Source organism: Fusarium poae, chromosome 1, assembly GCF_019609905.1.
Source record: "Fusarium poae strain DAOMC 252244 chromosome 1, whole genome shotgun sequence".
In the NCBI taxonomy this organism is placed as follows: Eukaryota; Fungi; Ascomycota; class Sordariomycetes; order Hypocreales; family Nectriaceae; genus Fusarium; species Fusarium poae.
Window position 1 is genome coordinate 7,898,856 of NC_058399.1, and position 25,433 is coordinate 7,924,288.

The following is a 25,433-nucleotide window of genomic DNA, read 5'->3' on the forward strand; positions in this document are numbered from 1 at the left end:
TTCGGCGGGTTCGTCCCTTATCGATAGTTCGGTAAGGCGCTGTAGAATGCAATTCTCAGCCCAGCCACTAGGAAGCGCGTCACAATCACATTGCAGGAGCGGGCACTTGCATTTTTGGAGGGTTAAACTCGAGTCGCGTTCATGCAATGTTTTTGGGCCGTTGAGTTATTCTCTCTTAGTACGACGGCGTTGAATCAATACCGACGAGTTGGATATATTGATTAAAGCTGTTACAAGCTTACCTCTCTATCATTTCAATCACTGCTTAAATCGGTTGGCAGTTAAACTATAGACTCGGCAGCGCGGTGACTGACCTCCCCTTCGCGAACCCCAGTTCCATCCAGCCTTGACTCCAAATCCAAGTCACTTACTTCTGGCCCGCCACAATCAACCTTACTAAGTTAAGTAAACTTGAACCTCACACCACAAACGACCTCGCATTCGGCATCTGTTACACTTCACGGCGATAAATACCCATACCACAATGACAAAAAGCTATACACAATTATCAGTATCGTAAGCTCGTCAACACAGCAGTCGGCTTCACGCGATCGCGGCTTACACCCGCCCGCTACAATACCGCGACGCGGCCGACTTTCCCTCTTCGTTCTCTTCAACAATGCCGACCACCCACGTCTCTCCCGAGTCCCAGGACGACTTGAAAGATATCGCAAATGGGCTACTCAAGGCGCGCAAGGTCATAATCGTGACTGGTGCTGGTATCAGCACGAATTCGGGCATTCCTGTGAGCTTTCTCGATCGGCACTCCAGCGCTTGCTCCCATGCGTTGCGGAGAGGCTAGATACACGCAATTATCGGTGCGGTGACTAATTGGCCTAGGACTTTCGTTCCGAGAACGGTCTTTACTCGTTAATCAGTACGCAACTTGACGCGGCACAGCGGGCGCGTCTGCAGGAAAACACAGCCGACGACGAACCATCCGACTCCGACTCTCGACCAGCACCCAAGAGAAGGAAAATACTGCGCAATGACTCTCAAAAACCTGAAGAGGACTTGGGCGAATTAAGGGACGAGATCGAAGTTCAACTTGAAGATCCTGACCCGGTAGAAGAGGAGGTCGCGGATACTATCCAGGTCGAGGGCCATCCTGAAGACGAAGAGCGACCAGAAGACCCAGATGCGATGCCTGTGGTAAATCCTAGGACAACACGCTCGACCATAGCTGTGGCTCAGCCGCCAACTTCTCCGCTATCCTCACCTCCACCTGAAGATTTTCGCATTACACCACCCTCTGCTTTTAGAAGAGTACGAAGGAGTCACCTGCACGATTCAGATATTCCGCCGAGTTCGTCGCCTCTATCATCACCTCCCCCAGTTCTATTTGAGCCGTTCTCATCTCACGCGTCAGAGGAAGATGGACCAGGCAGCCGCAGCAGCACATCGCCATCCGAAGTTGACGACACCCCACCTTCACTCCCACCAAGCTTATCGCAATCAAATCTTGGCACGGGAAAGAATACACTACCCAACATGAAGGGGAAGGATATGTTTGACGCATCAATATGGGCAGACCCTCTGAGAACATCCGTGTTTTATACATTTGCAACGACTCTGCGTCAAAAGGTCAGAGACGTTGAACCTACGAGCTCACATCGATTCATCAGCCATCTAAGAGATCGCGGGAAGCTTGTCCGTTGTTATACTCAAAATATTGATCAAATAGAGGAAAAGGTTGGCCTTTCGACATGTCTCACCGATGGACCTGGTAGCCGTGGCCGCTTCTCTCGAAAATCAACCGCCAATCTGAACCAACTGAACAGAATGGTCGATGAGGTTAACGCCATGACCGAGGCCAATTCAGACAAGTCACAGCAATCATCAGACAATGAGGCCAGCCAACAGTCGCAATCAAGCCAATCGAAACAAGATATCGTGATAGCTTCTCAAGCCGAGTCGGATTTGGGCGCACCGGAAGATGCTATGGCCGTAGTGCAGAACCTCCGTCGTGACCTTCCAAAGTCAGGCGTTGAATGCGTTTTCCTCCACGGTTCACTGGAGCTTCTCCGGTGTTTCCTGTGTGGCCGCGTATGTTCTTGGGATGATGAAGGACGCCAGCTGGAAACAATGTCAGGCAAACAACCTGAGTGTCCCCACTGTGTCGGCGCTACCGTCGCTCGTGAAGAGCGTGGGAAAAGAGCTTTGGGCGTTGGCAAGTTGAGGCCTGATATTGTGCTCTATGGTGAAGAACATCCCAATGCACATCTGATCAGTCCGATTGTCACGCACGACTTGGCCCTTTGCCCAGATTTGCTACTCATTCTCGGTACCAGCTTACGAGTCCACGGCCTGAAAGTAATGGTCAGGGAGTTTGCGAAGGCAGTGCATGCCAAAGGCGGAAAGGTGGTGTTTGTCAACTACACCAAGCCTCCCGAGAGTTCATGGGGTGATGTTATCGACTACTGGGTCGAATGGGATTGTGATGCTTGGGTATCAGACTTGCAAGAAAAGATACCCAAGTTATGGCAAACTCCAGATCCTCCCAAGCTCAAAAAGAAGCGCGACTCAGGTGGCGTAGGCGAAGAAGGCGAAAAGATGGATGCTAAACGTTGTACCGCGGCCAACCCAACTGCTTGTCGCGACACAAAGGCCACAGGGGCCTATTGGGTTGCCAAGATAATGCAAAATCTACACAGAATAACCGGGCATGGTCCTCTCGATCCCAGAGAGATAGTAACACCGGTCATCATGGCTGCACCCATCGAGACACCTCCGGCTCCTGCTGAACAATTGGAGCCACCACCGAGCAAACCGGTCGCGATCCAGAGGAGGGCTAGACGATCTCGGAGGTCTGCGCCGGGTGCTTTGGAAAAAACCAAGAAACCTCCATCCACGTTGAACCCCAACCATGGCCGGACGCTTCGCAGCACTGAAACTGCTGAACCCTCGAAGATTGAGGAAACTGAAATACCCTTTAGCCATATTTTAAGGCCCGAAAAATTCCTCAGGGAGAGCTCGATCATTGACTCAGTCAAGGGGCGAGTTCGGAAGCGCAGAAGGATTGACGGCGAAGAAGTCGAACTACCCTCCGTTGGTAGACGTCATTCAAATCAGAAAGCTACAGAGGTTGATGGCTCACTCCGATTACCTCCATTAAACCCACAACCACCAACTCCCCATACTAGTCCGCCTTTTGAACGTTTGGTACCAATGGAGCCGCCTCATTGTGAGACTCCTCCAAAGTACTACATGAACGCACAGCTGCAACCCGTCTCGCCAGTGGCTGCGCCTAATCCAGGACCGCTGAAACAAATTTCTCATAACACGAGTAGACGTGTTACGCGCAGTCAAAGGTCTTCGATGGGCTTGGAAGAGCCTCCCGCGCCGTTTGTGGCCGGATTTCCTCCAGAAAGGTCCCTTGGGTTCTATTGCAGCCCCCAAGACTCATATACTTTAGTCCTGAAGCCAAACTTGCGCCCGGAAGAGTCCGATACGCTCGCGGCCCTGTCTATGCTGAAGAATGGCCCGGCGCGTGAGGTCATGGTCCAGGACTTTGTGGTTCCTCCACAGAGTCGCGTGCAAACACGGTCATCGTCGAGGTTAAGAAATGAGGGTGTCTAGCACCATATGAGTTGGATACAGCCGAGGTCTAAAGGCTATGAGTACATAGATCGGAGCTTTCACGACGGATGACAAACAACTATAAAGATTCACATACCAACATTTGCAGGGGGACGAGAACATCGGAGCTTAGAACTCTAGGAGCATTCATGGACGGGCGTTTGGAACACTGGCATTTCAGGGAACAAGGTAGCATTCCTCCTACTTGCTGCATCAATTGAAAGAAAGTTGGCAGCTCTTTCGGCAAAGTTTTGCATTTTGTATTTGTAATCCTCCGCAGTCGGGTTGTTCTTGTGACTCTCAGCCTCTGGATAAGTTGATACTAGATAGAGGTGGTATTGGTGACTCTTATCACTTTCAGGACCCCCCCCTCCCCCCCCGCAACGCTCTCTTGCGGATACCGACGGCCCGCATTCTCAATTCAGCTTTGAGTTACTGGAGCTTAGAACTAAGTTAAGGGCGTCGTTGACGTTGAGGATGTGGGGTATACAAGCCAGGTTGTGTTTAGCTGTCAGTATTATTTGACTCATTTGAGGCCAAGGCTCTAGAGGAAGAGGTCTATATAAGACTCAAAGACGTGGTAGAATAGTTTGGATCATCACAAACCATTATACCTTACCATCATCATCATCATGGGCTCTATTGGCAAAGATCTTCCTCAAGAGCTTCCTCTGCGGGGCAAGACTGACGCTACTACAGTCTTTGGTAGCTCTATGAAGAAGAATTTCATGCTTGATCCAGAATGGAGGAATATGAATCATGGTATGTAACTTGGATGGTCAATGAAACATAAACTAATGCTGTTATAGGATCTTTTGGCACTTATCCCAAAGCTGTCCAGACTAAATTCCGCGAATATCAGGATGCGAGGTAAGTAACGAATTAAGATGAATGAATTGCTCCTTACAGTGGTTAGCGAGGCTCGTCCTGATCCATTCATTCGATATGAGTATCCCAAACTTCTTGATGAAAGTCGTGCTGCTGTCGCAAAGATTATCAATGCTCCCCTCGACGCGGTTGTCTTTGTTTCCAACGCTACAACAGGTGTCAACACCGTCTTTCGTAACTTGAAATGGAACGAGGACGGTAAAGATGTCATCATCAGCTTCTCGACCATCTACGAAGCCTGCGGTAAAGTTGCCGACTATCTTGTGGATTACTACAACGGAAACGTGACTCATCGCGAGGTTCAGCTTGAGTATCCTCTCGATGATGACGAGATCATCAAGAAATTTGAGGATACTGTAAAGAAAATTGAGGAAGAGGGGAAACGTGCTAGAATCTGCATCTTCGATGTTGTGTCTTCTCGACCGGGTGTCGTCTTTCCCTGGGAGGACATGATCAAGTCGTGTCGAAAGCTCAACGTTCTTAGCATGGTCGATGGTGCGCAGGGAGTCGGTATGGTGAGGCTTGATATGACAGCTTCGGATCCCGATTTCTTCGTGTCAAACTGCCATAAATGGCTTCACGTCCCTCGTGGTTGCGCCGTCTTCTACGTGCCCATTCGCAACCAAGACCTCCTCCCGACGACACTGGGAACCAGCCACGGCTACATCCCCAAGCTGGTGCATCGCATCACACCTCTGCCTCCAAGCACCAAGTCGCGCTTCGTGACCAACTTTGAGTTTGTTGGTACGCTGGATAACTCGCCTTATCTGTGTGTCAAGGACGCTATCAAATGGCGTGAGGAAGCACTCGGCGGCGAAGATGCGGTTCTGGAGTATCTCTGGGACTTGAACAAGAAAGGCAGCGAACTCGTCGCTGAGAAGCTGGGTACTACGTACATGGAGAACAGCACGAGAACTATGCGAAACTGTGGCATGGCTAACATTGCGTTGCCTGTTTGGAGTGCCAAAGAAGGAAAGGAGGGTGAAGTTGTGATCTCGGCAGAAGAAACACAGACAGCGTTCCAGTGGATTCTGAATACGCTTATTAGCGACTACAAGACGTTTGTAGCGTTGTTTTTGCACGGTGGGAGGTTCTGGATCAGGACGAGTGCGCAGGTGTATGTAGGCATTGAGGATTATGAGTGGTTGGGTGGTGTTTTGAAGGACCTTTGTGAGAGAGTTGCTAAGAAGGAGTATCTGAAGTAGATTATGAGGAGTATACATGAGATATAAGATGAGAGATGTAAAATATGAGTTTAATGAAATACACTTGAGTCTTGTATGCTGATCTTATGCTGATCTTACACAGCCATTTACACGGGAAAGATCTTCGCCCGATTTTGAATTAAACATGTCGTCTGACCAATGGATAAACGGCACCGCCTCTTCCTCGTCACACCGTGAGAACCAACGCCCTGTTTGCATGTATTCATGGCGTGTGACCCGACGCCACAGTTTTCAGCTCGTAACTAATTAAGCAAGGATTCAGTTCAGATCCCTCTACAAGACTTCTATAAATACCTTCTAGAAGCTCACTATCGCCAAGACATCATCATTTCAATTGACACAAAAAAAAACATACTTCTTTCTACTACTATCTCAAAATGGGCAACACATCAACATCACCTTCAACCTCTGAGACAAAAGAGAAAAAGTCTCTCTACCGTCGCTACAAAGACAGCAAAGCACCCGTACCACTCAGCGATGAGGACATACAAAAATACACGGGCAAGAGTCGTGAAGAACTCAAGACGTGGGCTGACTCAACGCCTGGCGTGGGCAAGAATCAACTCGCTGGTCGTGCCACGATCGGGGAAACTTCTGGGCTTGCTGGAGTGGCCATGGCAGATGGATATGGAGGTTGGGGACCTAGTGCTGAGCCGAATGATGTGAATAGAGGAATGAAGTTTCCTCCAAAGCCTGCTGAGGTACCGGCAAGTGAGGTTGAGGAGATTGAGGTGAAGGAGAAGAAGTAAAGGAATATTATAGCTGGAGTCACGATTATGAAAAGACAGATTTATAAATACATAAAGCAATGACTTATTTTATTCAATACTGCTTCACTGTAAACGACTTCCAAGCTTGATTCACATTTTCTCCATGCTTGAACAAGTCAACAATAGTTCAAATGAATGACAAGTTTCCACAACTCGAATGAGAGACGAGTTTCCGGTTCCTTATTCGATGTGTCCGTTTTCCATCTTTGTGTGTTTCTTTGATACGAATTAATTTACTGCTCATTCTGCTTCTTGCGAGTGTCAAAGATGTTGAGTGCTTCTTCGGCAGCCTTGAGACCGCTCAGAGCCATAGCACCAAAGGTAGGACCTGATATATATTAGATCAAGTAGACACCGAGATTCAGATAAAAAAAAACATACCCATACGGTTAGCACCGTCAACTTCAGAAAGTTCCATTCCACCAACAATGAGACCAGGGACAATCTCACGAGTACCCTTGACAATGGCATCCTCAGCGACATTCATGTCAAGACCACGCATACCACCGAGCTTCTCAATGCGCTGCATGCTAACAAGACGCTTGACACAGAAAGCGCCCATTGGGCCATCGTGGCCAGTGGTGGAGATGATCACGGGAGCGTTGATAGTGTTGGGGTCCATGCAAGACTGATCATCGTGGTGCATCGAGACAAGAGTCCAGTTGGTGACAACACCAGCAATGCGAACACCCTCGTCAGAAGGCCGAGTGATGAGATCCTCGACACAAGTGGCGTTGAACAGCTTGATGTTGGGCATCTGAAGAACCTTGGACATGATGGTAGAGGTGAAGAGGGCAGCGTGCTTGACAACCACATAGTTACCCTCATCCTCGTAAGGAACACCGATCTCACGGAGGAAAGCATCGGCGGGCTTGCGCATGATCATGGCGGAGAAGAGCTGTCCACCGAGCCAAGCACCACCGCCAGGAGACACGGAAGCCTCAATCATGGCGATCTTGAGATCAGGGCGCTTCTTACCCAGGACATAGGCAGCGCTCAAACCGCAGGATCCAGCGCCGATGATGACAATGTCAGACTCGGCGTAGTTGTCCAGGTCCTGGAAGTAACGACGAGTCATGGCACGAGAGACCTGACTCTCCCGGATGGGAGCGAACTTGAAGTCATCCCAGTTACCGAGCATTTCCTCAATGGTCTTGGTGTTGATGTTCTTGCCCGCGTGGACAGGGAGCTTGGTAGTAGGGGTAGCAAGCTCGGCAGAGCGGGAAGTAGGGGAGATGGCAGCAGGGGGAGACATGTTTGACCTGTGGTTGTTAGACACTTTGAAGTTGGTAGGGAGGAGGACATGATCCTTTCGCTGGTATTATCCAGATCAAGTTTTGCCGTATAATCTCAGCCACATCCCCTCCTCTTGTCGTCACCTCCATCTTCAATGGAGGAACGAGAAGAGTTGAGGATGGGCACCGGCTCATGCATGATACTTTACCTGAAGAGTGCGTCCCAAATCAGGTCTGGACAAGACTACCGCTGAAAGGCTCCATGGCTGCTAGCAGGAGAGAGCCGTACAGGTTTGAGAGTGATGATATCTAGCATATCATATGTGTCAGACCAGTACGAGCATAATGCATAGCGATACAAACCTTGGGTTTCTTTGGAGGTTTATTCGATTGGTTTTATGATGAAGAAGGAGGAAGAGAAGAAGAGATCAAGATGGGAGGGCAATGGCCTTTTTATACCTGCAGATGAGGGGTAACCATTGATATCATGATGGAGTCGTAGTGAACGATACGGACCAACAGGAAGTACTGTAAGATCTACGGCAGTAAATTCCGAGTATTTCCTATGGTAGACGCTTGTTTTGATAAGGTGGGGGGGCATGTCTTGTTGAAGAAGATGACTGATTGACTGTACTCTTGAGGGTGTTGAAGATCATGACTATACCTACTCTATCATGTCATGTAGTTATGTATCATGATGTCAACCCAACGAATCCAATTGGAACAGCCACCATGTCTGTATAATTACTACATAAGTCACAATCATAGGCAACCTCAAACAACAGTTAATATGAGTGAATTACAGTGTCCTCATCAACATGTGAATGTCAATCGTAGAGGTGGGGGATGCGGCTTTTAACCGGCCATGACATGATCATACCTAGGTAGTCCAATATTTCCACTGTTGAAACTTTATTGTTGCATCACTAGAGCTTCTTTAGCCAGCCAATGATCAAAGGTTGAATTATCTAGCTTGATCCTCTTGTCCAGGGTCTGGTCTCGGCATGGCACGGCATTTGACTACCAGTTGTTCCATAGTTACGTAGTACATCATCACATCTTGTGCAGATGAACCATCTTCCATAATCCAATGCCTTGTACATTAATACATAGGTATCTATCTATTGAATCCAGCATCCTCATAACAGCATCACTTGTAAAATTCGCATCCATCCCATGATATACGCAGCCGCTCACAGCAATATATTGACAATGCTGCATCATAAACTCCAGAAACACCCACCCTCCAAGGCGTTGCATCATGATAATCGCATTAGGCACGCAATACTTTTCCCTTCTCTATATTATCGGCGGAAGCTAGTGCTCCTCCACGGAACAGTTGGGGTGCACAATATAGACAATCTGGCCGTGGGCCGAAGAGCTGGCTTCGCCATCTGTAAGACCCTCGCCACGGAGAGCCATGAGATAGTTGTCCTAGATACCGAGTTAGTTTTATTCTTGAAACCAGCGATCGTCCTGTACGACTTACCTTGACCATCTTCTTGAGCACCATGTTAGCGAGGGCCTTTTCGCGATGGTAGTCTTCCTCGCCCTCGAGCTCATCCTCCTTCTGCTCGAGGTACCAGTTAACCAGCTCCTCGCCAGCGATACCTTCCGCATTGGCGGCTTCGCCCTCGTATATACGTTGCACAAACATGTTGACCATCTTGACATAGTTGTCATAAGTGATTGTTTGCTTCTTCCTCTCGGGTGCAACGCTGCTGCGGCCAGGTTGCTCGTCCTCTTCCATTACCGCGTCACCCTCTTGATCACGGCCCTGAGCAGCATCCGCTGCGCGAAGAAGGGTCTCGCCATCCTCTAGGGGCTCTTCATCGTAGACCTCAACATCATCGTGTTCAACCGAGATGATACTCTGGCGCAAAAGGTTGTAGGCTTCCACAACCATATCGGTACTGATCTCCTCAACACAGTTGACCTTGGCAATAGCTTCTGAAAGACGAATCATACTCTCCAGCTGACGGACGGTGATTCGGTAAGAGTTCTTGCCAACGCCTCCCTGAGCATCATCAGCTCGAAGCTCCTTGTACTTTTCGACGAGAACTTCTTTGGCCTCCTCAGTAAACTCGGGTCGGAAAGTCCTGGCGAAGCGGATGTATCGCTGGAGCTGTTCTGTGCTGAACTCGGGCTCCACGGCCTCATCGCGCAGCTGGTGGATACCGACAATGTGCTCTGCCAGGTGACGGTCAACCTGCTCATTGCACTCGTCGAGAACAACAAAGAAGAGATCGAAACGAGACATGATAGGTGCAGACATATTGATGTTGGCGCGGAGAGTAGTCTTGCGGTTGTAACGACCACCGACAGGGTTTGCAGCAGCAAGAATACTTGTTCGGGCATTGAGAGTGGCTTGAATACCAGCCTTTGCGATAGAAATGGTCTGCTGTTCCATGGCTTCGTGGATAGCGACTTGATCGGCAATGTCCATCTTGTCAAATTCGTCAATGGCACAAACACCGTTGTCGGCCAACATGAGAGCACCAGCCTCAATGGTAAACTCTCCTGTCTCCTCGTCCTTGACTACCGCTGCAGTGAGACCAGCGGCAGACGAAGCCTTACCACTGGTGTAGACAGCACGGGGTGCGAAGGAGCAGACATACTTGAGGAACTGGGATTTGGAAGTAGATGGATCACCGACGATACAGATGTTGATGTCACCTCGAAGCTGCATGCCTTCAGCAGTGCTCTTGTGAACACCAGACATGAGTTGAAGAAGCAGACCCTTCTTGACAACTTCGTGACCGTAGACCATGGGAGCAATGGATTGGACGAGGCGCGAATAGATGTGATCGCCGTGCACCATGGCTCGAAGGTCATCAATTTCAGATGGGTTCATGGATGCCAGAACAGCAGCTTGAGCGTCTTCCACGGATTGCTCAATGTCGTTGGCAGTGTTGGTGGTCAAGGAATTGACAACATCAGCTGCGCTACTAGCAGCAGACTGGCCACTTGACGAGGTGTCCGGGTTTACCATGCAAGCAAGGAAAGCAAGACGGTACGTCAAGTCACGCACACCCAGAGCCTTGAGGCCACTGATTCCACTTCCACCAGCATCGGCTCCTCGGGGCGCATTGCGATCATCACGAATAGCGGTCGGTCGCAGACCAGGAAGACCAAGTTGGCTAACATCAGGGACGACAATCAAAGCACCAGTAAAAATACACTTCTCTCCGGCCTTGGCACGATCGACAATTTCACCTCGCAGAATAACGTCCATGGTTCGAGGCATGCTACCTGTGGGGATTTCGGAACTGTTCTCCTGGATTCGGACTTTTTGCCAATCAACAAAAGTACTACGTCTAATGTCGAGTTGCCAAGCCACACGGTTTTGACATGTGGAGTTGGGGCATTGTGTAGGTTCAGTGTATCGGAAAGTTTGTTCGACGTTTGGAACAACTGTGCGACAGGCCTCGCAGTTGAATGTGGCCATGGACAGCTCGGGTCGGACTTCTGATGTTCGGGTGACGGTTCCAGAGATGGAAAGGAGTTGGCCAATATTGGTGGCTCGGAGAGCACGGACTCTAGAGACCAAGGGTAGATTGTAAAAAGCGATTGAAAAGAGCTTGTCGGTTTGCTGATGCTCATTCTTGCGGTGCGTCGACTCGGTCTCGCCGGAAGAGCCAAGATGGCTAGCTGCTGAGGTGGTGAGGTTGCTCGAAGCGGTGGGCTGGCGATGCTCGCGGAAGTACGCAGGCTCGTACTTGGCGATCATGTTGTGTAAGGCGGCCGTGAGGAAGGGGAGGAAACGATAGTACTGGCGCATTACACCATCTGCAAGACTGCCGTTTTCGTATGCAGCCAAATGTCTGTAGTCGACGTAGAATGTCGAGAGGGCATAATTGCGCATGCCTTTGATCTGGGCGACATAGTACTTGTCTGTGGTGACTGCGCTGGGTGTTGGGGCACTCGGTGTGGGAGCGCTGATGGGGTCCTCTTGGAAGCTGTTAGTTGGAAGTATATGTCAGTTCTCTGTTTCTATATCTCGGAGGAGAGTATTTGTTGTACGTACTTCTCAATGAAGGACTCGAAATGGTCCTGTACCAGCAGGCCAATTCTGTCCTCCACGCGGCTAATCTCAGTTGTATTGTTGATTCTTGAACTCCGAGGAACTTGATCATCTGCAAATCCATCGCCTTCGTCATCACTGGGAGCTCCTCCCATGTTCTCTGAAGGAGGCCCTCGTGGGCGTGAGGCGGAAGACGAGGGGAAGCCATAGTTGCGTCTGGGGGTTGCAGCAGCCCGCGAGGGGGCATCCGACATCATGAAGCCAGCATCGCTGGAAGGAGTAGCCATTGCCGCGGATATGTTGTAGCGATCGTCTGTATCGGGTATCGAAAGGAGAGGTTATGATACACTTTGTGTAGTTGATTGATTTATTGTTGAATATCTATCACCGTATCGAGGGGGGGAGGTTTTAGTTGCCATGGCAAAGGCACGGGCGCTGTGGGGTTATCCTGAGAAGGTGCCCGCTACAGTTTAATAGGGGAACGCGCTCTGACGCGTCGAGGGGCTATTACACATCGCTCCCAAAATGAACAAAGAGAGAAGACAACATTCGCTCCCAAAATGAACAAAGAGAGAAGACAGCAAAAATCATCAAAAACAAAAGAAACAGACACTTGAAGAGTAAAACAATAAATAAAAAAACATCGGCACCGGACGGTGACTATGGCGATGGCGGAGGGTTTGATGGTCCATTATAGGTTGACCATGGACCTGCCGTCACTTCCTCCGCGATTAGAGAGGAGTTTCCCATTGCTGCGTTTATTTCAGCCTGGTTCACTATCGGTGTTGGGTAACCTGGCTCCGCGTTAGCCAGGTAGCTCTCCAGAAGGACCCAAAGTTCAGTGAGGTCGGCTTCAGCCGTCATGTTGGTGGTGTTGCTGTTGTTGGTAATACCTGCCGGTGTTGTTTCTTGGTTATGCATCAAGAGGAGAAGTCCAGAGTTATTGGAAAAGATGCATTGCACCGAATGAAGTGCGGCAGTTGCTATCTGCAGGTGCAGCACCAAGAAACTCGCCGCCAACAATCAATAATCTGGGGAAACAACTCACCAAGGACTTCTTGATACAGATGCAGCGGCCGGTAAGTAGAATCTTTCGAAAATACGTCTACTGCTGTGTACTTTAGACAAGACATGGTCTTTGAAGACTATTACGAAAACAGTTATTCCTTTCTTTGCTAATAGCGACATAACACTACATATGGCTGTAGCTCCAATAGTAAGGGCACTATATTCTCCTCTGTAATATAGTAATAGCAATACTCATGTTGATCTCGCCCAAAAGAATCGGTATGGCAATACGAATCTTACCACACCCCAGAAACATCTGCAAACCCTTGGTATTACTTCACCTGAAAAGATATGCAATAACTAAACTCGCTATCGCACTCAACGGTAGCTAACTTCTATAACAGGAGATATAGCATAATGGGGAGTCATGTAGATCTTCATTAACGGCCTAGTCTGGTGAATATATGAATCTATTTGTGAATCCCAGCAGTCGTTGTGCGTAATGCACCTAACCGCTTGGAAATTTTAATACAGTCGTGTATAAAAACAATGAAACTTCCAGTTTCACTGCGTAATACTGTCTTCAATCTAACTTGGGAAGAGCAGTTTTATACTTGATGCTACCAACTCTCGCAGACTTTCGAGTCGAATATTGAAATTATCTTCTCGCATCGACTTGCTCATCTTATGAGCCTCGGTGAGGATTCAGGCAGTTCATTCCGAAAGCAATCGGTATAAGTAGCCTCTAAGATGAGCCTCATCATTGCCGACTTTAGTTGTGACATACAAGAAACTTGACGCTGTTACACAAGTCACTTGTTACCTGGGTACCTAAGGAAGGTTCGAGCTTCTTTGTGACCTTAAATTTACCGTTAAATCTAGGAAATTCAAGCCTCTCTGAAATAGTCATGGTTCTATACTACCAACTCTTGTGAAATTATCTAGTTCGTTTTAGTGACCTTAGTATCTGGCACGAAATGCGATCAATCAAAGTCACCATATATTGTTGTGGGAAATTGCATGTAGACATCAGCACCTCGCAAAGTCGACATCAGAGTACCAACATCGTAGAAAGATTATGAGAACACATAGAGTGGACAAGCAAAATCAAATACCTAGATGAAGGCAGCCACGAGCTGGGACTTGTGCCCAAGATCCTGTTGTTACTACAGCTTCGTCAAAAGGATATCTTCAAGTTGTTAACAGCCGAGTGATGATTGGTCTATATGGGACTGCCATTGAGTTCAGCGGCCCGCGGGATGAGATTCGCTAAAGCGGGAAATCACGTGGGGAAGTCCGCACCTTGCAAAAGCGACATCAGAACTTCACCAACACTTCGAATTAAAATCATGAGAATTTAGGTTGTGGAGACAAACGAAATGTAATATGGGAATAAAAGCCCACAACATTCAAATCTGTTTCAAGCAAACGTCGTGAGGAAACTCTTTCACTTAGAATTTAGACACCCAAGCCATCACATGTGGGCTTTAGCTTGTTTGCTGAGGGCGGGGCACTATATCTCCCTCTGATGGAGATACATACATACCTGGCAGACACTGATATTTTGTCGTTGAGATATTGCGGCCCAACTTCTGACATGGGTACTCTCTTGCAACTCGATGCCATACTGTCGACACAGTCCTTTTTCTTCTTTTCCTGCTGACACTCTTTTTATCACGTTGTAATAACTCTCTCCAAGCTCTGTAGACTGACAGGGACACACTCTATCAGTACTACATATGTATACTAAATGCAGTAGGCTTAACATCAATAACTCAGCAATAACCCACGTTTGTTTCAAAAATTAATCACCTCCAGCAACTGCATCCAAAACCTGTAAAGCCTCCACTGGCACTGTCCTTCTGATCTAAATCCATGAACACTCTCACTCGGTGGACACCCAAAAACGGTCCCGGTGTGCAAATATTGCTCCGCAGACAGCACCACATGCCGGGAGGAATGACACAGAACGATAGGGAAGACAAATATGCACATTCAATGAAGACTATTAAGGGCCGACTAACACCATCAAAATGGAACGTAATCTACAGGGTTCTTTCCGACATTCCTGTATGGTATGCCGTTTAATGTGGCAACAGTAATAGTGCTAGTTCTGCCACAACATTCGCCATGACAAAACCGGTTCTCAAGATTTAAACAGTTGGTTGGGGTGGTAGTAATGACGATGGGGAGGACTTCAAGGATCTCAACACACAAGTTCAAGCTACGTACACATCCATTTTTGTTCCCTTTGCGTATATACCTACATACATTTAAATCGCTAAAAGGTATTTTAAACGCAACCGACTTACCCGCAGGTCTCATCAAAAACAACACCCAAGCATAATGCATCTGTAAATATTCGCTCCACCCATATACAGCCAACCCAAAGACGTAAACAACGACGTGAAACACATGCACTTCAGAGTTCATCTAGTCCAACGGTCAGCCCATCTCAACGACAAGCCGTTGAACGGTACTATGTACCACAGCGGGCACTAGACCCATACATACAATATGCAATACAACGCCAGCAGCATAGCGCGCCAGTAAGGACTCGGGACTCGAAATCATTCTGTAACTAGCAACGTTGACATCTTCTAAACTTTATAGTATAAGACATCAATAGCCTAAAAGCCTAACTGACTCGTCTCTTATGCTTCGAGTGACTAACTTTTCTACTGTAATACCCTGACTGGTCCTCGAGTCATCATATCCACAGCCCTTGATAGAGTACCTCTAATGCAGGGTCCTTGTGACACTCGCCACGCCCCTCAACTACCACGCGCAATCTCAGTGCATGCCTCGCAACGTTTCTTGAATGCACCACTAACTACTACCTGCCAACGACGATCAATAACTCGAGTCACCTAGCAACCAAGTGTCCATATCGTTTACTCGCATGGCAACGTCTCTTTCGGAATGGTACCGTTATGTTTAATGGCTTTCCAAGATTAAAATTATCCGCTATTCTAGTGGTAATTTGCCCGCAAGAATGATGTACATTCCTCTGTTTCCCTGACCCATATGCAAAAGAACAACGCCTGCCTGTCTACAAATGCTGAAACCAGTGTGGGAATGATGAAGAGAGCCATACAGAAACAATGGCATCCGAATGCACACAGAGGGTATAATGCCTATTGATCAAAATCCATCAAAACCAGATATATCCCAACGGCTAGGGTGTTAACTCGTAAATAATAATCAAGAGCCCCACGGAAATTCCACTGACATCCCTTCGTATCCATAAACCATGTCAGGTCATCCCATCTATCCTGTAAACATTGACAAAAAAATAATAAAAAACCAAAGTCTCTATCATGTAGACCCAATAACAAACGCATGACCATTGAGATAAGAGAAGACATAGAAAAATAGGTGAAAAGTCTATACCAGACCGTACATGGGCGGGGGTAGCATCTTGATGGATAAAAAATGTCATGGGTAACCAACACTGACAGAAAAGCTCAAGCATCAAAGAAGTTGCAGTAGAAGGACGCCTAGAAACGTCGTGCGCAAGCTCGAGATAGTGTAGTGTAGTGTAGTGTAGTGTAGGTGGCGTATAGCTGTTGGTGGTGGTGTCGCGTGATTGGATAGGCCGACAGGTGATCCCTGCTTTGCGCTCGACGGATCTACCCGCCAAGTCATGGTTGGGCCCTAGACAGCTAGCTCCAACTTGACCGAGAGGGAGGGGTGGTGGTGAAATGATACTGTAGAGTCCCCCGTACTCTGTCCCCATGACCACTCTTGCCCACGCGCTAAGAAAAAGAGTGAGTCAAAGAGTTGCGATAATCCCCGAAGTAAAAGGGCCCGACCCGTTGATCCTTTGGTAGATATCGCCGGGAGCTCGACAAAGGGTGCAGGGCCTCGAGCATCATCGCAGCTGCACGTCCAATGGCGCCATCATCAACGGGAGCATTCAAGCAAGCAAGGAGCTGAAAGGGCTGCTTCAAGAGAACATGGTGCCTGGCCGACGTCTGTCATTGGTATGCGCCACAACACCTGACTCTTCCCCACGACCCTCTTCACAATGTTCACGAGGCTGCCCAATACAACCTCCAAGCACAACACGAGCATCCAGTGGTCATCCGATATGACCAGGGCGACAAAGCGCCACAGCCTTTCATGCTCTGGGTGCAGGTTCGCCATAGCTTGTTGCCCCGTACACCGGCTGGGTTGTTTGTGATGTCAAACTGGGATAGCCCTCAGGGTATGTTGCAGGCGTAGGGTCCCATCGCGGAGGCGTCGCAGTTGGTGGATGATGGCTCAGCGGAGTGTGCAAGCCACTTGTCCCGTATCCGCTTCGGCTGTCGTAACTCGAGACTGCTGGCAGAGGTGTTGTGTTGATACGTAGAGGCGGCTGTTGTGGGCTGTGATGGCGAAGTCCAGGACTCAGTGTACGAGAAGCGGCCGAATAACCCGGAGGGGCTGTTGTGTATGGTGTCCAACTGTGCTGGGACCCAGAAAGTGATCGTGGTGATGGTATCGAGTCGTGATGTTGAGGAAGAGAATACTGTGTATGGGGGTCAGGGTGTGTTGGAGCCATGCTTTGTCCTGGAGGCGTTGGCAGAGGTGCATAATGGCCGTTGGGGTGGCTGATCATGCTGGGCGGCGCTATAGTGCTGCTAGGACTAACGCTATACTTTCCGATGATCTTCTTGAGGGCCGACTCGAGAATCTTCCAGGGAAACACCTTGACATCCTTCTCGATGTTGCGGGGTTTGGGGTTGGGGAAACCCATAATAATCTTGAAAAACTCCTCGCTGTCGGGCTTGGCCTTGGACACGGTCTGGGGATGGAATCCTTCCAAGTTGCGGCGAATACGGTTCTTCTCCTCGACGCTGAAACGGGCTGGCGCGGCAACGAGCTGCTCGAGAAGATAGATAGTGTCGACCGATGTGACATAGCATTCACCCTTCTCAGCCCACCATATGCAAGAAATGCATATACTGTTAGGTGGTCGGTCATTGACGCTTACCGCCTGGCAGGTGGCGTTAACGGTTGATCCTTTTTGCGTCTTGCGGAAGAGGACAATCCGGCGACGATTGGACCACTCCTCTGAAGTCCAGTTCTCGGCCATTGTTTCCAGCTTACCGGAAATCTTGAGAATTGCTTTGCCAGAGTATAGTGAGATGGGGTGGTAGCTGGAGTTGTTGCCAGGGTTGGCAGCGATGGTGCTTGTTCGAACTAGTTGAGGGGCGCCGTTAGGTTGAGACGGCGAAGACATACCCAGAGGCGTCAGAGGTGGACGTCCTACTAACGAAGTATCCAAGCCTGATGGCCCTCGACCAGTACTACCCAATGTACTCGGATAAGGGCTCCATCCAGCCGTAGGACGACGGTGATAGTGAGGGTCCGTGAAGCTCGTACTTCTGCTGTAAGTGCTAATCATTTCGTTGTTTGCTTGCGGGAATGCACTGGCATATTGTCCTTGCTGCGGTGGATATTCATAGGTATTTGTACCAGACTCTGCTGATAGCTGAGGTTCAACTTTAGGTGAGGTACTCGGCTGATCCATACTAGGGGCAGGTGCCGTGTCCTCATGCTTAGGCATCTTGGTTGACCTCGTGATGTCATCCCCCGACCCTTCAAGATACTGAAAAGTACCAACGGGAATGCGAGAAATTTCGTCTCCTGAAGGACCATCAAGAACGAGTGACAGTGGCACATTGCTGCTTGCACAGTTTGTGACCAGAAATTGAGGTGCATCTCCGCTGCAGCTGTAAATGAAGCCTGTGCTGTCTTGCAGGTCTCGGGAGACATCTTGAACGGAGCACTTTTCTGACCCGAACAACAGAGACCACGTTGGCATCGGCGTCGATAGCAAAAATAAGTCATACTGGGATGAAAGTTTGACATAAACTTTGGTTCCAAATACACCCGTTGGAGGTTGGCATGATAGAACAGTTGGTGCCGCCATACTAGGGGCAATGCCATATGCTACAGCCGCATTGTTGGAAGCGAAAGATTGCTGGTTTAGCTGGGCGAACTTGTCGGACTGTTGCTGAGTTGCATAACTCTGTGAGGGGTATTGTTCATAACTCGCATCTGGGTATCGTGCCACATCGTAACCAGCTGTAAAAGTTAGCCAAACAGTGAGCTACGTCCAGTGCCAACGCTTCAACGGCACGGAGCATTTCATGATAGGGCTCCAACTTACCATGCATAGAAGGCAGCTGGGCCTTGGTGTAGGTTGCCATCTCTAAAAGCCTAGGAGGGGAGTCCCCTCTTAGGTCTCCTCCTCCGTTCTCTGCTCGTGCAGCTTCCTCGTAGCGAAGCGCGATGGTGTCAGGCGATTCAAGCCTGTCGTCGACTCCGACGATGATTGGCTTTTGCGGGTGGTAGTCAGGCTACAAGATGTTGGTGTCAGTGTTCAAAGTCCCAAAACAATAGGAAGATTTCGTTGAAAGACAAGCATATGTCGATAGAGAAGACAAGAAGGAAAGGGTTTGTGGGCGGCGAAGAGGCACAAAAGGGACCCGCCTTGTCACGGGAGTATTAGAACAGGGTCTGGGTTGCGACTTACCTCGAAAAGCTTATAGGGAGGACACTGGAACTTGGAAGTAGACATCCAAGCTGGCAAGGAGGGAAATTGGGAATGGGTCTGTTCAGGGAGGAGAGTTGAGAATGTAGTCCAGTTGTCTTGGAGAAAGTGGTCGCAGTCGTAGTTAAGACCAGGTCTTGTCGAGGTCTTATGCAGCGGGTCTGGGTCGACCAAGACAGTGATCGCTACGCGACTGTTGACTTTCGGAGATTTGATCTAACACAGGGTATGCGGTGGCATGCAGTAGTGATGTTGTCGAATGATTAGTATAGTCGGTCAAGCTCTCCCTTGAATTGCTTTTGTGTGCTGGACGTGGCGCTTTGAAACAGATGAAGTGGATGGCGGGGATCCTACTGGCGAAGCTGAGAGGGGTAATCGTGGGTTCCGATCCAGTTCAGAGACACTTGCATTCCAGAAAAAGGGCGGAATCTGTTGTCTGGGAAGCGGACACTTTCCTGGATAAAGGGAGAATGATACAAGCTGGGGAAGTGAACTCGTTGACGCGGGAAGAGGTGCTCAGGTATGCGTGGCAGATTTGAATCAACAAGCCGAGAAACAATAATAAATAAATAATTATAGAGATATGCAAGATTGCGTCTGAAGAATGCTGGATATTGGGAGGATCCTGGAAACCGTTGTCAGGTTATTCTCTTGTAAAGGAAGACCAACGATGGCGTCGTTTTGCCACACAAGTTGCTAGGCTTCAAGGCAGGTTCAGATCACAAAGATGTGCGTACCTTGCAGACTTGAGATTCAGTGTGTAATCAACAAGAACAAGCTGAGACCAAGGGTCAAGCTTGTGTCTCCAAAGCCGTTGTACAGGTGGTTCAACTGCAAGGGCACTTGAGTCTGTTATGGTCAGTTCGGCTTCACTAACTGATGCATAACAGTGTTAGGCTCGCAAGATCCCGAAAATCTATGGAGCTGGGACGGGGAAGGAAAGACAGACGAACGGGTAACTGATTCAACACGGGTAAGTGAGTCGGTTTGGACTTGAATAAAAGAAGGGTTCGCCGTGAGTGTTGATGTGCGTGCCTGTAGGAGATGAAGGAGACCAAGTACGGAAGAGCATTTCTTTTGGGAGTGACCCGTGTATGCGAGATATTTGCCCTGCGTCAAGGGGAGATAGTGATGATTCAGATGTTCCTTGGGAAAGTTTTCGACCAAAGGGCAGGAAGACAAGGAAGAAGGGCGAAATAAAACGAGTAGCCAGAGCTAATGGACTGATGTATGTACCTATTCCATCCCTTCCTTTACAAGAAACCAATAAAGGTGAAGAAAGCCTTAGCTAGGGGAGAAATGGATACGCAGTGCCAGGGTAAGGGAGGGAGAGAGAAAGGTGCGTGGCCAGGCTACTTTGGCCTTGGACATTGTCAAGTCGAGTCTGCGCGACCCTTGCCTGACGATCCCACCCCCACTCGCCTATCTAAAAAGTAACTCGGAGGGGAGGGAATAGAAATGAATGAGCATACGGATGGATACATTTGGAGTCAGATAGCAATAGTGTTGTCCTCGCAGCGCAGTGCATAGCACATGGGGCTAGACAAGGAAAGGTAAGCGCAATACTTGAGGGAAAGGTCAAGGATATGGCATTTGCGGAGGCTAGGAATCAACCACCTTGGCCGTTATGCCAGATCCTCGAGTGTCTCAAAGCCTCCTGCAAGGGTGACGGCAGCGTCAACTGGTGGGGAGAGCATCATGGGTTCGGGAAATGGTGGAGAAGCTTGGTCTAAGTTGTTTCTGTGTGCCAGGTGCTAACCCATCTGAAGGAAGCATGACTTGAAGTCTGAAAGAAAAGCTTCATCATGCTACACAAACAACATCTTTGGTCCTTCACTTTACCCACACACATCCCGATGTCTTCAGGGCCCAGTCAGCCATTCACCGGGAGAGGTGGCAATAGAGAGACACCACATATCCATGATAGAAAGGGCTATGGGAAGCCATGATACACCCCTCTTTGACGAGACGTTACAGACCATTCATGAGAGGAGACTTGGGAATAGGAAGGAAAAGAGGCATACTAGCCCCAAATGGGCATCTCTTTTGGAAGCATGTCCTGGCTCAACTGGAGCGCACCGAAAAAAGAAAAGGGGACAATTTAGGAGCCCGAGTAAGAAAAATAGAATAAAAAATAAAAAATAAAAAAAGAATGGTTTGTTACGTGCCTGAGCAATATGGATGTGTGCGTAATGCGTGTGCGGTAGTCAATCGGAAAGCCTAGGGAGGGTGTGTCGTTAGCCATCTGAGCCAGTGATTGGTCAACTTTCGAAGAGGGAATCAATAGTGGTTGTACAGGGGTGCCGGTAGTGTGTAGTGCACGGCGTAGGCGGCATCAGCTGGATATCCAGGGCAAGCCAAGATCGTTCCAAGGGCAGAAGAGCTCTATCCAGTAACAGTCCTGGAACTCAAGGGAGTCAAGGCCTAAGTGAGGGTCTTGTCCAAGAAAGGTGCGGTTCTAACCGTACTGGGTCCGCTCCCGTCTTCCCGTCTCCATTTGTTTTCTCTTTTGAAAGGTCCTCTAATGAGAGCTGTCGGGGTACCTTGCTTGTCCTGTACTACTGCACAGGCCAGGCCAGGCCATGCCAGACCAGACCAGACCAATCTCATTTCTTCTCCCACTTGTGTAAAGAATGTTCTGTCTGGCGCCAGGCGAAGCAAGGTATATATGCAAATGCAGGTGCAGAAGGGCAGTATAGCAAAGTCGCACTCACCTCCAAAAGCAAGTCCGAAAAGGAGATCTTCGGGTACCGAACAACCGAAATTCCAGATCACCGTACAGCGAGATTGCGATGGAGCTCGCTGTTCAGCTCGGTCTCCAACAAAACTCTGTGAAAAAGAATAACTCCTCAATATCAATATCAAGCGACCACCACATACGTCAATTGGCCGTATTCGCGTCAACGACCCAACTTTGTAGGGCACCACTTCAGTCGCTTCGCCAAGGTGAAGATGCCCCAGTAGGTCAGAACGGGCGTGTAATCGTCAGCAAAGCCGAAACAGGCTTGATACTGGCTCCCGGGAGTGCTCGAGTTCCGCGACGCTGAACAAGGATCAAGCCTAATCAAAATATAATCCCGGTCTGATGTCGTAGGATGATCAATGATCGCCTTGCCGGCACTCTTATGAGTCAAATCTGTCAACTACATTTCAATTAGTCCGTCTCCTGTTGCTTTTTCTTGTCGCGCCTGCGAGTAGCTTCTCAACCAATGCTAGCCCCAGCCATCCTTTCACGACAACGACTCGAGGCTTCACAAATAGGTGATAAAGAATCCAACACCCAGGGCATTCTTTGTGCAATGAACTCTCACTTCGAATGAGGCATAGGGGAAATCCAGAAGTAACAATAACAAAGCAAGGGGCGAGTGGGCGCACACGGGTTGCAGATTATTGAAGTTTCTCACACTGGGGCAGAACCCCTCGCAGTCAACAAAATTGGCTACGCATCAAGACGCCACCACAATTCTTGGGCGAGGAAGAAGGTTTTGGAATACCAACGAGTGCTCTTGGTACAAATCGAAGCGGGGACGTGAAGGGGGAAAGCCCAAAGATGTGAACGGACAACACTAAAACACGAGGTTATTATAAGCATACCTTAATTTGGTAGATTCCGGTAACTCCAAGTCCGAGCCTCCAGTATTCCTGGGTTCGATGTGCCTTGTCTCGATCTGCACTGACATACGCGAGGGGTCCTGACACGACTGGGTTCGATTCGAGGGAGGGAGTCGAAAGAGCAGGCTTCGTGCTTGAATTGAAGTGTTTATATCAGGATCCTCGCCACGCTGTTTATATGATCGAGTCGAAAAAATAACGTTGATGCTCAAACGGGAGTGCCGCTTATCTTATACGACCTCGTTGCTTTTGTTAGGAGGGAACGAGTTTGTGTTCCCATCACAGCAATTTGCATAATGAATGCGATTGCATGCCTGACCATCACTGTCGTCAAGCAGCGCGACGATGCGAACAAGGATGTTCTGTACGAGCCATGTACTCAGTGTCCAGCTAAACATCTGATAAGAAGTCGGAGTAACTTGCGAGCCTTCAAAGCTCTACTCAACCAGCCAAAGAGGGACACGGCGCTCAGAAAAGCAGGCCTCCAGTGGTGAAAAACAGGCACGTACAGTACAGTACAGTATTGCCTTCCCCAACCACTTGGTACGCCAGCTGCTAGGGGTGGGTCACGATGATGATACTTCCAGGGTTTGGTTGAACAGAACCTTTGAGAGAGCGCCACCTCGGCTCTTGAAGGGCTCCTAGACATTCAACGGGAAAGCCAAGGGAATATCGCACTGCATATTGTGCCAGAGGTTTATCAGAACTCACAGTACGAGTGTCCTGGACAAAAGACAAGCCGGCCCTGAGAGGAGGTGCGGACGTGCGATCTGCACAGGGGGCCAGGATCCTCCCTCCAGGGGTGCACCAGCAGCTGTAGGGATCGTCCATGGTAACATTTAGCTCGGGCCTGCTGATCGACCAAGCGACCAAGCAAGACTGGGTTCTGAGATCCTGCAGCGTTGCAATTAGGATGCTAGCGAAAAAGATGGCGCGCGGGCCGCTCTTGAGGGAGCCGCCCTACAGCATAAAGTTTTTGGTGAACATGTTCTAATCCAAGGATTGGATCACAGCTAGTCCGGGTCACTTAATGGAGGGCTTTTGGATTCTGTCACAACCCTTTCGAGGAAGTGAAGATTGAAATTGATTAGCGCATTATTCCCTGCATAATCTCCCCACCACCCTCTCAAAGCCGAATCTCATCGGTCAATGAAGAGACTTGAGATCAAATGCGTATTTCGGTGCAACATCATGCCGGGTGCTCGAATAGAGGAGCCGACGATATTGCCCAGATGGGTGCTTAGGAAGGCAGTGTAGTGTGGCAAAAGTCTGTCAGTGTGGTTATGGATAACTCGATCCAAACCTCTGGCTTGGGTTTTAACGAGATGAAGCGGTTACCCGAAGCAAAACCAGGAAGTAATTTGTTCAACTCGACACTCGTGGAGGCGAAACACATCTCGTTCTGTTACCCCGCCTTGATCTCGCTGGTTCACACACTGCAATGGTTGGTTAAGGGGCCTTGATGTATCGAGCAAACCGGGGTGGGCGAGTGTTCACAAATCAATGTGAGCTGTCGCCCATTGCTTCGCTTGACAGCTGTTGCACAGTAGCCTGTAAGACATCTTCAGCGAGGGTTCACAGACGTACTTGTCTCTACCCGCACTCAGTCGCACATTCTTCATTCTCAGCACAAGACGAGATCTCTTGTCCTAAAGGTCCACCACTTCTCTAATAAAAGTATATTCGGCGAGATCGGCTTAAAGTGTCGAGATTTTCATGTGGTGGTCACTTGAGACCATCCCGACAGTCAGGGTTAGACATTCAGAGTATGTTGCAGGGACTCGACACGTGCATGTCTCAGCATGTTCTGAAGAATAGACCAATTGAATCCACGATAGGCTCGAACGGGACTTGCAGAACGTTGAGTGAATAGAAACAATCAAGTCAAGCCGTTGGTATCAGACATTGGCCGCCATGGCTCATTCTGCGACAGTATAGGCTTGCTGCAACAAACTCGAACAGAGGTTATTTGAGTATCAGCTGCGAATTGCAGTGGAACATGAAACAGGCCAAACAATGTTTGACCGCGCGCATCGCTTCTGTGGCTCTGCTTCGATGATATGGGGCCTGTGAAGAGAATTATGTTGTGCGTTCGGTCAGGGTTAGAGGAATCTCGTCTTCTTGGTCTGAGCGTAGACAATAGTAAGGCCTGTGTGAATGGTGTTGCAAAGTGGTCTCTCATGACTTTTTTGCTATTGTTTGTCACAGCTGCTCGGTTCAGGCCGAAGGGGATCACAACAACACCACGTAGAAAGCCTGAGCAAGTAGACTGAGACAGGTGTACAGTATAGTGGAACAGTTTATGTGATATCCTGCTACCGGTAAGTTTAAAATCTTGTTACCATGTTTGAGCTTCTTACCCGAGAAAAAAGCAAAAAGCGTGTCTAGTGAGCTGAGTGTCGGCACACCAGAGTAACGTGGATGGTTTTCGGAGAGTGACAAAAGCCTCACGTTTTTGAGCTGTCGTAATCTTGGGGCAACGAATTGAGCAGGATAGGTGCATTGCAGGCGGAAAACAAGCGAGCGAGAGCTGGCGCCGATGAGGTT

The 25,433-nt window shown here is 48.9% G+C and overlaps 6 protein-coding genes across 6 annotated transcripts; 3 read left to right on the forward strand and 3 right to left on the reverse strand.

The window, feature by feature from the left end:
• Window positions 1–619: 619 nt before the first annotated feature.
• FPOAC1_002583 (uncharacterized protein) lies at window positions 620–3,494 on the forward strand (the record flags this gene model as incomplete). Its single annotated transcript, XM_044847159.1, has 3 exons — window positions 620–745; window positions 841–3,371; window positions 3,416–3,494. The coding sequence occupies 3 exons, from the start codon at window positions 620–622 to the stop codon at window positions 3,492–3,494; spliced, it is 2,736 nt and encodes a 911-aa protein (XP_044713075.1).
• Window positions 3,495–4,211: 717 nt separating this feature from the next.
• FPOAC1_002584 (uncharacterized protein) lies at window positions 4,212–5,672 on the forward strand (the record flags this gene model as incomplete). Its single annotated transcript, XM_044847160.1, has 3 exons — window positions 4,212–4,341; window positions 4,389–4,449; window positions 4,496–5,672. The coding sequence occupies 3 exons, from the start codon at window positions 4,212–4,214 to the stop codon at window positions 5,670–5,672; spliced, it is 1,368 nt and encodes a 455-aa protein (XP_044713076.1).
• Window positions 5,673–6,070: 398 nt separating this feature from the next.
• Window positions 6,071–6,442, forward strand: FPOAC1_002585 (uncharacterized protein; the record flags this gene model as incomplete). Its single annotated transcript, XM_044847161.1, has 1 exon — window positions 6,071–6,442. The coding sequence occupies one exon, from the start codon at window positions 6,071–6,073 to the stop codon at window positions 6,440–6,442; it is 372 nt and encodes a 123-aa protein (XP_044713077.1).
• A 254-nt stretch (window positions 6,443–6,696) lies between these two features.
• Window positions 6,697–7,718, reverse strand: STI35 (Thiamine thiazole synthase; the record flags this gene model as incomplete). Its single annotated transcript, XM_044847162.1, has 2 exons — window positions 6,697–6,791; window positions 6,845–7,718. 2 exons carry the CDS (start codon window positions 7,716–7,718, stop codon window positions 6,697–6,699), a joined length of 969 nt encoding a protein of 322 aa, XP_044713078.1.
• Window positions 7,719–9,015: 1,297 nt separating this feature from the next.
• On the reverse strand, window positions 9,016–12,009 carry FPOAC1_002587 (uncharacterized protein; the record flags this gene model as incomplete). The annotated part of the gene is made up of 3 exons (XM_044847163.1): window positions 9,016–9,132; window positions 9,188–11,657; window positions 11,726–12,009. 3 exons carry the CDS (start codon window positions 12,007–12,009, stop codon window positions 9,016–9,018), a joined length of 2,871 nt encoding a protein of 956 aa, XP_044713079.1.
• Window positions 12,010–16,853: 4,844 nt separating this feature from the next.
• On the reverse strand, window positions 16,854–23,717 carry FPOAC1_002588 (uncharacterized protein; the record flags this gene model as incomplete). The annotated part of the gene is made up of 9 exons (XM_044847164.1): window positions 16,854–18,805; window positions 18,891–19,080; window positions 19,257–19,467; window positions 20,012–20,150; window positions 20,747–20,813; window positions 21,439–21,494; window positions 21,989–22,103; window positions 22,869–23,019; window positions 23,509–23,717. 9 exons carry the CDS (start codon window positions 23,715–23,717, stop codon window positions 16,854–16,856), a joined length of 3,090 nt encoding a protein of 1,029 aa, XP_044713080.1.
• Between the last annotated feature and the right edge of the window lie 1,716 nt (window positions 23,718–25,433).